This window comes from Dendrobium catenatum, unplaced genomic scaffold, assembly GCF_001605985.2.
Source record: "Dendrobium catenatum unplaced genomic scaffold, ASM160598v2 fragScaff_scaffold_745, whole genome shotgun sequence".
Taxonomy (NCBI): Eukaryota; Viridiplantae; Streptophyta; class Magnoliopsida; order Asparagales; family Orchidaceae; genus Dendrobium; species Dendrobium catenatum.
This window is the reverse complement of record NW_021319207.1, coordinates 267,584-280,848: the sequence shown is the minus strand read 5'-3', so window position 1 is coordinate 280,848 and position 13,265 is coordinate 267,584. Positions and strand designations below refer to the sequence as shown.

At 35.4% G+C, this 13,265-nt stretch overlaps 1 protein-coding gene across 1 annotated transcript; it reads right to left on the bottom strand.

Annotated features, from left to right (window-relative positions):
- Positions 1–340: 340 nt before the first annotated feature.
- On the bottom strand, positions 341–11,609 carry LOC110094369 (probable aspartyl aminopeptidase). The gene is made up of 11 exons (XM_020819588.2): positions 11,392–11,609; positions 11,120–11,255; positions 10,918–10,996; positions 10,447–10,649; positions 10,036–10,105; positions 5,349–5,471; positions 5,064–5,219; positions 3,190–3,366; positions 2,986–3,060; positions 2,546–2,686; positions 341–756 (listed from the first exon to the last, which is right to left on the bottom strand). The coding sequence occupies exons 1-11, from the start codon at positions 11,465–11,467 to the stop codon at positions 535–537; spliced, it is 1,458 nt and encodes a 485-aa protein (XP_020675247.1). The 5' UTR covers positions 11,468–11,609; the 3' UTR covers positions 341–534.
- Positions 11,610–13,265: the final 1,656 nt, after the last annotated feature.

Sequence of the window (13,265 nt, the reverse complement as noted above, 5' to 3'; positions counted from 1 at the left end):
AAAAAAATCAAACAACTTGGTTATTATAACTACCATATTAAAAGATATAAGTATGAAAAGATTCTTATCACAAAAAATCTGATAAAAAATAACAATATTATAACCAAAAAGAAATGTCTGCAAAGTAATGTTGTGTTGTCTTGAAGCTGTAAATGCACCTCCATGATTCTTCAGGAGAATCTATTTTGTGTAGAAATCGGACGGCTTGGAGATCAAACATAACGCGCAACATCACCGGTACACAACAGTACCGAGCAAAAAAGTGATGTAACGCATTCTTATTGATTTTCGGATGCCATCTAATGTCCGCACAACATAATTTTCCCTACTATAGAGGACATAGCATAATCAAAATACCCATTATGAAATGCAACAAATCCTTCAGTTCAACGGCAAAAGACATTTCTGTTCAAGTAAAATCCTTAAATCATTGTAACACTAACAAACCTTCTTTCTTGTTGTACATTCAACCAAAAGTCTATATATTTAAAGAAATCATTAGCAAGTATCCTATTGACATAGGAAAATGAGAAGCTAGAAATCCACTTTAATCCGTGAATCAAGTAGAGTGAACTCATTGAGGAAGGCCTTGAAATGCTCGTAGGAGTGCTTTGCATCATCCACCGCACACATCTCTCTTATGCTATGCATTGATAGTTGAGGTGCACCAACATCAACGGTCCTGATTCCAACGCCACTTGCAAGTATGGGGCCTATGGTAGAACCACATGGCATGTCATTCCGGACCACGAAATCCTGCATTGCATAGCAGTATCATCATCATCATCATCATCATCATCGTCATTATCAATATTTAAGCAACTCAAACTTTATTTGGGATGGCTTTCTTACTGTTTCTTAAAGCAGCTTTCTAGTATAAAAAGTAAAAATTTTGTATTAAAAAATTATTTTAAAAAGCAGCAAGAAATTCATCACAAACGAAACCTCAGCTGGCATCGAGACCACCTTATGAAAATGACAATCCGGATAAGCGGTTTGCTGCCTTTATGGTGTGTCAGGATAAGAAAATTTCATGATTCACACAAAAAAATGCCTGGTTTAAGCTAAGGAGGAGAACCGAAGAGATTATAAGCCAGTTACCAATTAAGTTTGCTTATTATTCTAGTTTCAAGGGAAAGTTTTTGTTACGGTTCTGCCAGAACCGTCCACCAGAACCGTCCAAACCGGCCCAGGTGGTGCCGGTTCACACTAATAGGAGGCGGGCTAAAATGCCTCTTTTGATGGCAGCCCACTCATGTGGAACTTTTATTTGGTCCGGTGAACGAACGTAGAGCTACATTCGGCCAGCACTGAGATCGCGCCACGTAGCAGGCACAAAACCGCGGACCCGACCCGACGAATAGTGGGTATGTCACACGTGAGTATTTTAAATCCATGACAACCCGGTATTGCTAGGTATTGCTCGGTATTATTAGGGTATTGGTAGATTTTTCTCGGCAATAATGAGAAATATCATTATGTGAAGACAAATACCGAGCAAATACTGAGAAAAACTCGGTATTTCTCGTTATTGCCAAGCAATACCTAGCAATACTGAGCAAATACCAAGTAATACCTAGTAATACGCGAACATAGCAATCCCGGGTTTCGGTCCGGGTCAAGTCGTCGGGCCGCGCGGTAAAGAGTAAGAGCACGTGGAGACATGTTATTGGCAGCCGAACGTAGCTCTACGTCCGGTCATAGGACCTAATAAAAGTTCACTCATGTGGGCCCCCCTAGGGCTGCAAGGAGAGAGGGAAAAGGCAATCAGAAACTATTTGAATTAATAATTTTTTTAGGAAATATTTTATTAGCTTTTATTAAGAAGATTTGTATTAAAAGAGGAGAGGAGGCTAGGGTTAGGGCATGCATGCATTGGAGTTATTCTCTTGGAGTTCTCTTAGGGTTTTGGGCTCTAGATTCATCATCTAGAGATTGGGAGAGAACGATCCTCCTTCTGAATTGAGGATCGATTGTATCTTTGCTTCGTTCTTGTTTCGCTTTGCTTTCTATAAGATTATCTATCATTTGATTTTTTTTCCACCATACTTTCTTCCATTTTCTCGCTGTTTTACTGATTATTGTTAGGTTTGCTTGCGAACTCAAGTATTTCCCATTAGGATTACTTGAGAACTCAAGTATTTCCTATTACTGTTTTACAACTATAATCTAGATAATAGCAGAAAGTCTCTACCGTTACAGATTATTGTTTCCCAGGAAAAGGACTTGATTTCTATAGTGAAGCAACTGCTAATCTATAAGGAAGCATGGATGTCATGCAGGATCAGAAGAGAAGTGGATAAGGGATTAAGCAAGTTAAAACGTTGTCATTAGCAATAAGCACGTAAGAAAGATCTACAACTACAAGACTACATCTCTGGATCCAAACTTCTTGTTTATTAATATATAATTTAATCAACCACCAACTGGATCATATTCTTCTACAGAACTCGATAGAAAAAACAGTATATTATTTAGCGCATTAAAATGTCAATCAAAACGATTAGGCCAATACCTTCTATCTTCGATTTTAGAATGTGCTTACCTGAATGGGCAAATCATGTTTTTCAGCAATCTCTCTAAATATAAATGATGTGATGGCATTCGTCGCATATCTCTGATTAGCATTGTGCTTTATCACAAGCCCACCGTGCAACTTAGGTTGATGATTATCCTCATGTTTGTCCTGGTAAGAGAATCAGGGAGCATGAAAAGAAAATAAAAATAATAATAAGGCTTCGTTTAGGACGGTTTTCTTATTGCTTTTTAAAGCTATTTTCTAGCGCAAAAATTTTAAGAAAGCCGTCCCAAACGAAACCTAAGTGGTTCAGATAGCAACGCACGTAATGGCAACAAAACAATCAAAAAGGTTGAAATGCAAGAAAGATGCCGCAAGTTCCCAATGGACCAAGCCTAACAATCTTGAACTTTATTTTATTGCAGCATATATAACAAGCGACATCAAGAACTAGAAATATGATTTACCATATAGTTGGGATGTATGGCATGCGCCATGTCTGCAGAGACAAGGAAACTTTGCTGGATTGCTTTGTCAACTAACTGAAAGAGAAAGATTAAAGGATTAATGAAGCATGAAAAAAAAGTATGTAAAACAACTAACCAGACAGGTAAATACTAAGTTTTATATGTAGTAAAAAAGTGGCATGTATAATTGATTTCTATTTCTACCTTGGTGTTTGAAGAGTTGAAAGAATTTGTAATTCTGGACAAGGCATCCAACATCACAGGAGAACCAGCTCCTTGAGCTGAGTTCGATCCAACCTCCTCATGATCAAACAGTGCCACCATTCTAACACCAATCTCTTCATCCAGAGAACTTTCAGAACTTGTTGAGTCTATCAATGCCTGCAGTGAGGAAAATAAAATTAAACTTTTCAAATTGGGAAAAAGAGGCGTGTCCGAAACGATATTAAAAAAGATGTTGGTAAGCATAAAAAAATCTAGAACAAAGTAGATGGCAACAAAATGTACCGATCGATTAGACAATTAATCATTCCACAAACTAAAGATAATTTAATATTATAGACTGCACACCACAAACCAACTTTCGATTACTATGGCATTCAATGAACTAAAAAATCTAGTTAGAAGTATATATTAAAGTTAAGTAAAGCTAAGGATGCAGCTAACTCAAGAAATGTATATAGATATAAAAATAACATTAAGCCTTTATCCCACTATGAGGGGTCGGCTACATGAATCATTTTTCTCCATTGTCTCGTATTAAAAGTCAGATTCTCATTTACGACTAATAAAAAAAAAAGTCATCTCAATACTTTCTAACCAAGTCTTATTAGGTCTACGTATACTGTTCTTAAGATAGGTCAAATCCAATACATCTACTCTCTTAACAGGGTCATTGAAAAGGCTGATGTTTTATATGACCAAATCATCTAAGGCGACTCACTCTAATCTTATTTGCAACTGGATCTACTCTAACCTTTTCACATATATATTTGTTTCACATTCTGTCCCTAAGAGTGAAACCACACATGCACATGAGCATTCTCATCTCTGCAACACTTAACATAATTTTATGGTTCTCTTTTAATGGTCAACATTCTGCGCCATAAAGTATTGCAGGTTTCACCATCATCTTATGAAATTTTTCCTTAAATTTGAGGGATGCATTTCAATCACACAACAGACTCAATGCATTCCTCCACTTTACCATCCAATTTGAATTACACTAATAATATCACGTTCTATTTCATCATCACTTTGAACAACATACCCAAGATATCTAAAACGTGTACTCTTTTTAATAACTTGATAGTCAAAGTCACAAACCCCTGCTAGATCTATTACTACTAAAATTACACACTATATATTCAATTTTAGATCTACTCAAAGAAAAAATCTTCAGACTCTAAATTAGCATCCATAATTCTTCAAACTTTCCTTCAACTCTCTCTCTAGTCTTATCAAAAAGAAGAATATATTTAGACGGTAGTTAAATTGACAAAAAATGATATAACCAATAGCCTTCAGCTTATGGAAAACAATGAAATAAGTAAACAAATAAAATAAAAAATAAAGAGGACCCTGTTCAACTTGTTAACTTAGCAATCCACATATCCCTCCCAACCACACAAACAACAACTTCAACCCTAGTTAAAATAACGGCAGTTCTGGAAAGATTTGTTAAACTTCATTAGTATTAGTAATTGAAGAACTGAAGCAGCCCGAAATGAATATAACGGAAGTTGGATAATTTTACTGAAGTAACAATCTCAATATAACTCCTCTTATCTTTGTACTGAATGCCATGTAGTTCATTCATTTCCTTTATTTCTAAAAATTTCCATTACTTTGGTATCTTCTCTGCCTAATGCATAAATCTGTCTGTGAAGCAACATTGCAGAAATCAACTCTGTCAAATTGATGTCTAGACATCATTCACTAGAAACCTAGAGAACACTAATACGTGAAGATGCAGATACGGCAAATTTTTAATCAACAATGGTTATCTACCAGAAATATTTACTAAAAAAAATAAGCCAAAACAATTAAAGAAACAACAAAATAGGAACTTTTGTCACCTTCAGTGAACAAAATGACATGCACAAATTGTCAAGCCTTCCTGAGAATATGAATTCCTTCAGAACACCGCCTATAATACTTGGTTGAGTATCACAAAGTTGCAGCTCAAAATCACAAATCTCGTCCGGCTTACAGCAAGCATTGTCAGCAATTAACTGAGCAAATTAAAACTTCAACTATTATGCCACTATTTGGTGGGCAGCAGGATGGACATAAGGGGGTATTAATATAAATAATTATCAAGCAACTCAAAGAAAAAATCTACAATCCCAGCTATAAGGTACCTGGAGAAAAACTGAGTGATGTTTTCTGTCATCAATACTTTTCTTATCATGTGATTCTACTCCATCAGTTTTGAACTTGGCGTCTATGGGACCATTCTGTACCCCCAGTTTCTGAAGTTCAGCCTATAAATAGAACATAAAGAAAGTTTGTAGAAAAAATATAATATAGAACAACACAATAGCTACTTAGCCTTTTGATAATAATTTTTAAGAACCAATCTTCCACATGAATGTGATGCACCAGAAGTATCCCCTTCTACCAGGACAGGGCTGATTCAAAATATTATGACATAAAAAATTAATAGTAGATTAAAAAGATTCTCATTTGTATTTCAACGGTATATAACCAAATGTGAATTGAACATAAGAATTCCATTGCATCATACAAATATATTTGTTGGGGAGACACTTCGGAGTCAGGACAAATTAGAGGAGTCTGAAGACTTTGTTGGAATAACGGATGACCACTAAGGAGCATCAGCGATGGTTATCCAAATTGCTTGGATATGATTTTGAGATCCCGTACCGATCGGGCTTAGAAAATAAAGTAGCAGACTTCTTGTCCAGGAGAGTCGAGGAGCCTTAGTTAGCAGCCTTGTCAATACCCATGATCTTAGATTGAGAAGCTTTGAAACATAAGAGTGAATAGGATGAAGGATTGAGGAATATCATAGCTGATTGGCTACATAACCCAGACAGTCATCCTAAATACACACTGAGAGGAGTCCAACTGCTACATCAGGGGAAATTCGCTCTACCACAGGGATTGCAATACATCCCCAAGCTGTTATAAAAGTTTCATGGCATGGCAGTGTAGTTGGAGGACATTCAAGGGTTCAGAAAATCTATAGTCGATTGTCAGCGGAATTATATTGGGTTGGATGCGCAGCGATGTAGAGGACTGGGTAGCCAAATGCAATGTGTGCCAAATGCACAACTACTTAACCATGACACCAGTATGGTTACTACAACCCCTAGTCCTACTGGAAAGGTTGTGGGAGGAGATGAAGATGAGGGTTTTTTGGTGATACTGGTAGTAGAGGATTATCTGAGCAAATTTGTACCTTCATCCCTCTGAAGCACCCTTACACCACGATCCCTGTGGCTACTGTTTTCATACGATAGGTGATGTGCTTGCATAGATTTCCAGAATCCATTATGTCAGACAAAGACAAGGTGTTCCTCAATCATTTTTGGAGAGAGTTATTTTGTTTATAGAGGGCAGTCCCGAAGAGAAGTACAGCCTACCACCCCCAAACAGATGGTCATACAGAAGTGTAGAAACCTATTTAAGATGCTTTGTATCAGACAAACTGAAGAGTTGGGCAAGATGGATTGCTTGGGCGATACCTCGTACCATTTAGCAACATATACCACCCCTTTTAGGATTCTCCATGGAAGAGATCCACCTCATTTGATTCATTATAGGCAAAGCACTACACCAGTGTTCAGTGTAGAACAATACTTATAGGAGAGAGAAAGGGTATTATTAAAGGGATATTTATTGAGAGCCCAGCTGATCATGAAAAGGAAGGCTAATGAGCACAGGAGAGAAGTAAACTTCGAGTGAAGAGACATGGTTTACTTAAGATTGAGGCCCTACAGACAGAAGATACAAGCCAAGATGAGGAATAAGAAATTATCCCCATGATACTTTGAGCCTTATGAGGTCTTGGAGCGCATTGGAGCAATAACCTATCAATTGAGGCTACCACCCTCATCAGCTTTGCACCCAATCTTTCATGTCTCGCAGATGAGGAAAGTGATAGGAGAGCACACATCATCATTACTACCCTTGACTTTGACAGAGGATATGGAGGTCATTTTGAAACCCGTAAAAGTAGCACTGTAGCAGGTGTGCGCAGAGAAGAAACGGGGGCACAGAAGGTGCTAATCAAGTGGAAGGATCTTCCATAGCACAATGGCACATGGAAGCCATACAAGAAGATTAGGAGACAGCTCCCAACCTTCCACCATGAGGATAATATGTGACCCTTTTTTTTAGGGGGGGAGGGGATATTGTTATAATTATGGGGAATTTATTTAGAAAAGAGATCTAAATCAAATTCAAATTGAGAAGGGAATCAATTAAGGAAAAGGATTGGTTTAGGAGGGAAGTTGGGAAGTCTATTTAGGGCTAATCAAATTGTATTTTCATATTATGTCTTGATTTGTATTTTGTTATATTTTCTTTTCTTTGAGACTAAAGATGCAATTGGGAGAATTTTTTCACAGTTTTACTTTGCAAACCGTTGCCAAACTTATGTTTGGCTACAACTATCTCACATGCCAAAACTCACAAGCAAATTTGCTAGACTATGATAATTACAATAATGTTATTGTATGACTTTTTCTAAAGAAAAAAGTCTATAATATCAGAAAAAGCTTTCAAAAACAAGGTTTTTTCTTACAAAAATGCTACAACTAATTTTATAAACAGTCGTAACAATCCCAAACCGATCCTACAAAGCTTATATCTCCAATTTTTTATATGTAGGGTTTAGGAAATGCAGCATTTGTCTTAGGAATCTAAATTCAACATGACAAATCCCGAGTATATCAAAAAACAAACATTTATTGTGTTTTTAGTAATGTTTGATATGCAAAATTACAAATCATAATATACACCTATTATAAAGGGTGACTTGCTTAGCTTGAATCATTGTCCCATAAATGATACAGAGGAGTCCATGAAATATCCATCTTATGCTATTTTACTTGGTAGCTTTATGTAGCTCAAGTTTGTACAATACTATATATTGCATTTGTTGTTGAAATATTAGGCAGATATTAGCTTAATATTAGACATGATCATTAGAGTGTTAGCAAGAAAATAGTGACATATTTGCAGAGGGAAAGGATTATAAGCTTGTCTATAGTAAATTGGATAATTTGGAGTTAATTGGGCTTACTAACTATGATTTTGATGGCTGTAAAAATAACTTGAAACAAACAGAAGAGCGCTAAGCAAACTCTGGTTGCTTCATCAACCATGCAAGTAGAGTTTGTGGCTTGTTATAGAGCTTTTGCATGAGTTGATTGGTTTAGGAACTTAATTTTTGGATTATGAATTTCCGCTTCCATTGTTAAGTTAGTGAAACTCTATTGTGATAATAAAGTTGTGATATTTTTTTCCAAGAATAATAGAAACTCTAGAGCTTCTAAACAAATTGAAATAAAACTTCTTGTTATTAAAGACTTAGTTCGAGCTAATAGTATTGTGATCATTAATGTCAACCGCTTACTAAAATGTTGTGGCTTATGATCTTCAAAAGGCAAGTCGATCATATGGGTATTTTTGAATAATTTGATAATCCTACTCAGTGGTAGCTTCAGTGATTATGAAAAACAAATTTTGTGCTATAAAAGAGTTTATTTGCATATTCAATGTTTGTCCTTAATGAATATATCCGAGTAATCCTCGTTAGAAAATCATATTTTTCTTAATAATATCATGCCTTATCTTGTGAGTTCAAGCTATATGCCATTTTGAGCAAATCTATATCATGATGAGTATTTCTCTTATAGTTATTGTCATATTGTGAATTTCATTGAGACATGCAGGTCTATAGTTGCTTTGCTTATTATTAATGCAAATGAAAGACATATAAAAGCCATTAGCCACATCGTTGAAGCATATTGAATTTAAGGAAATAAGGTTGATAATGAAGATAAGATATTAAGATCACATTTTGAAGTGTTATTTTCTTGCTACAATGCCACTTGAGATTTATGTTGATAAGCTTATTGGCACTGGTACCCATGAATTGGCCTAGAGGCAATAATGGGCATGACAGACTGCCATGATTCAATGTATGATGATCTTATTGGATTGAATTATATATGAAGGTTTTAAATATGCATGGACCAATTTACTTTTATATTGTGGCACAACTTCAGTAATATTTAGTTGATCAATATTATTGATAATTAACATTGTTCCAAGTGGAAGAAAATAATAATAATAATAAATTAAAATTTTAAAAAATTAATAAAAAAAGGTGGAAGAATGTTGGAATCTTCTCATAATTATAGGGTACCATTAATTACAATTTAATTAATAACTAATTAATTGGCTGGTAACACAAGTTAAAATTATAAGCCTACTGAATGATCCTAATCTATATGGGCCCAAATAAACTAAATTTGGTTTAAGCGGTTTGCAGCCAGTGTAGAACAAAGTTTTAACAACTCATGATGGAAGGGCCTATCAAGCTACAAATATAAAAGGGCTAGGTCCCCTAGCCTACCCTAATATGTTTTGCACTCATTCCATCACAAGGTTCCATGTTGTAGGAAAAAGGAGAGAAGACCTTCCCATCTCATTCCTTTTGTTCGCAATGGATCATTCAGGTATGTTAAGATCCTTGAACACTTTGATGATCCTAAAATTTGGTGTTGTATTCTTCATATATCCTATCATTTTTGTCTTCACAAATTTGGCATTCCACATGAAGACTTCAGCAAACAAATGTGTTAACTTAGGACAATGGGTTTGACTGCTATACATTTTGCCTATCACAATCAGACCATAACCTGAGTACATTACTTGGATAGATTTATATTAACATTAAATACAAGGGAAGTCCATGAATTACTTCGGCAAGCTACAAAAGTTAAAACTACTCGAGTTTGTTTAGGAAATTCAAAAGGATGTCTACAATACTGAATTTTAGTATTTAATCACCTTAACAGATGTTGCAAGCACAGGGACAAGATGACTCTGTGTATTAACTTTGAATCCATCCGTAACACCCCTGCATGGAAAAAGTGAAACATCATATTAGTGCTGACATATTGAATGAGTAGTTTCTATCAACTCATTAATTCCAAAGAATAACAAGTTCCGGAAATATCATTTCCAAACAAAAAGATTGCTAGAAATAATATACCTTCAAATTTTTAAACTTTGCAAAACATTGCCATTAAGGTCATACGATCACAATCGATCGGAGGCAACATTATTTAGGGAAAAACTTTTCAGCACATTTCTACTTATCTACATCTTTAATAAAGTTGAACAAGTTGAAGGAAAAACTGGGACATTAACAGGTACCCCCTGAACCATTAGGAACGTCAGGTTTTTGCAAGGGCATACCTATCAAGATGAATAGCCAATGTAGGTATCCGCATGATTGGCTCTTGAATCCTGATAAGCTTATGAGTATAAGAAACTGAACCATCTTTCATTTCCTTTACAATTAGACGACCTGCAACAGTTAGATCACGATCAAACCAGGTGTGCCACAATCCACCACCATATGTCTGCACGCCAACTTCCAGATATCCTCCTTTTGCTACCTAAAAAACGTCATATCGTGAGCAACAACTCGATTTCTAACCATTAACCTTTTTCCTCGGTTTAGATAAAATCATGCCAAAAACACTTCTAACTAATACCCAAAAGATAAAATGCATCAAAAGTGGCTAAAAAACCAAACAAGTTTAAAAAATCTTAATCAAATCAAGTATATAGCAAATGGAATTTGTATACCACAGCTTACAGATGGAATTTAAAGATACAGGGGATAGCAGGCAAAGCAATAACCAAAGGAATGAAATCAGCAACCTTTGAAGTGGGCTTCAGTTTGAGGCAAGGACTATCCGTGTGCGCTCCAATAATGTGGAATCCATTTCCAGCAACATATCTGGAAAAAAAATTTCTATTTAGCTCAGTATAAGTTGGGAGAAAAAAAAAACAGTCAGAAGACAGTTCTGTTTCCGCATTCGCATTCACGCATGTCAGGTAGGGTGTGATCAAAAGGAGACACCTTTTGCCAATTGCAAAGGCCACGATAGTAGAATGATTCCTCGTGAAGAAGTACTTCTTTCCAAGTTCCAGATTCCAGTCATCTCTTTCCGAAACCTGCTCGAAACCAACCTTCTTCAAGCGCCTCTTCGCCTCATCTAACAATACACAACAGATGCATGATGAATTACTATATATCTTTCCCCAAAAATATCAAAGACAACCGAAACGTGGAAGGTATGGACGGGAAAAAGCATAGAGTAGAGTAATCCGGGTGTTTAGGTTTTTCATTACCGACAGCATGGAAAGCTGTGGGAGATGCGTTGAGGAAATCGACGAGTTCAGCAGCGACTAGTTCGGCGGCGGCCATAGATTGCCCTCTTGGTGAGATGTGATCTCGCGATTTCGGTTTGACGGTGAGTAAATTTGCTCGCCGGAACGCAGGATAGATGCTCCGCAGATTTCGTGTACGAGTCGTGTGCTTCGAGCCAGTTGCAGTACGACAACTTCCATTTTGATACGCGGTAACTAAAATATCGTAATAAAAATACAAAAGCTACGCGACTAACATTTAAATTTATCTTAATTAATTTAATTTAATTTAAATGCCTAAGAAAATGTAAAATGTTATCGTAATCTAGAAAATGATCCAATACCCTATTTGGTTGAAACGTATGAGTGGGTTTAACAATTTTGGATTAAAATAGAATTAAATAAAATGATCATCAAATTATGTGGTTGCATAATAATTTATCCTACTCATAATTTTGAATTAATTTTGATTTTTAAAAAGGATAATGCACATCCAAAAAAGTATCAGATTTATATATTTAATATTTAAATTTTGTTAATTACTAAATATAGTACTCCATTAATTGAATCATCAATAATATTAGTTCACAACACCCTCTTTTCAAAAGATCACACGTTTTCATCTTTGTCCACCTTCGCTAATGTCTCCCTACACTCCCCACCTTGCTCTCCTTCATATTCCTCCTCCATCTTCATAAGCTAGGTAGCTTTACTTCCTCCTCTCCATCTTTCTTTCCCTCTTTCTCCATCATGCTCTTCTACATGTATTACCTCTACTCCCTCCTCCCTTTTCTCACCACCAAATCACTACTTTCACCCTTTTCATATTTTTCTTGTCCTCAATTCCATTGATGTCCTTATCAGCAAGCCCAATGAGATTCTGCCTCAACTTTCTTATGTCTTGGTTATTCGATGAACTTGTGGTGCGGCCTAACGGTATCAATAGGGTGGGTAGAGCTGATGAAAGTATGGTCATATAATGACTTGTGTCAAAACTTTTCATTGTCATTGAGGGTTCCATCTAATATATTTTGTAAATAATGAAGTTTAGGCGTTTAAGTGTAAATTGGGTAGTTTTAAGTGCTATATATGTACGTAAATCATTCAAAAAAATATAAATTGAACTAAAATAGATCACTTAAATCTCAATTTTATTATAATTTACTTGAATTGAAGCTATAAATCATAAAAATATGCTAAACTCAAGTTTTCTTGAGCAAATTTTAAAAATAGTTAAATATTTATAGTTGTGTTCGAATGAGTGCATTTACTCAAAATTTTAAAGGGAAATTTTTTTTCATAATATTCAAACTAAATTTTTTATCAATATAGGCTTTAAAATCGTTGGAACTCCTTTAAGATGGGTGTAATATAAATTATTTATGTATTACACTCATCCCAAAGCAGATATAAAGGCTTTAGAGCCCATTATGACCATTTTTTTTGGTAAAGACAACCTAAAACCAAAAATTAGGTTAAAAAGTTGCTCCACCACACTATAATCTCTTTTTTTAATGAGCAACTCATGAATAGATGAGGCAAATTTTCTATTTCTTTTATTATTACTATTTTATTTCAAACCCATATGGCCATTATGCATTTGTTATTTTTTCTATAGCTATCCTTTTTTTTTTTCAATTGGTTTATGTTCATTAACATGTATGCTAAAAAAATTATAGAATAACCAACTCTCCTCATTCGTGGCCTAGTTACACATTAATGTGTAGTCATTAAGAAACCCATCAGAAAAATTTACAATATGGCAACTCACTCTAATGAGTGACAGATGTTGGTCATTAACACTTAACACGAGTTATACAATGATAAATGAGAGAAGTCAAAAGCTAGATGATGGT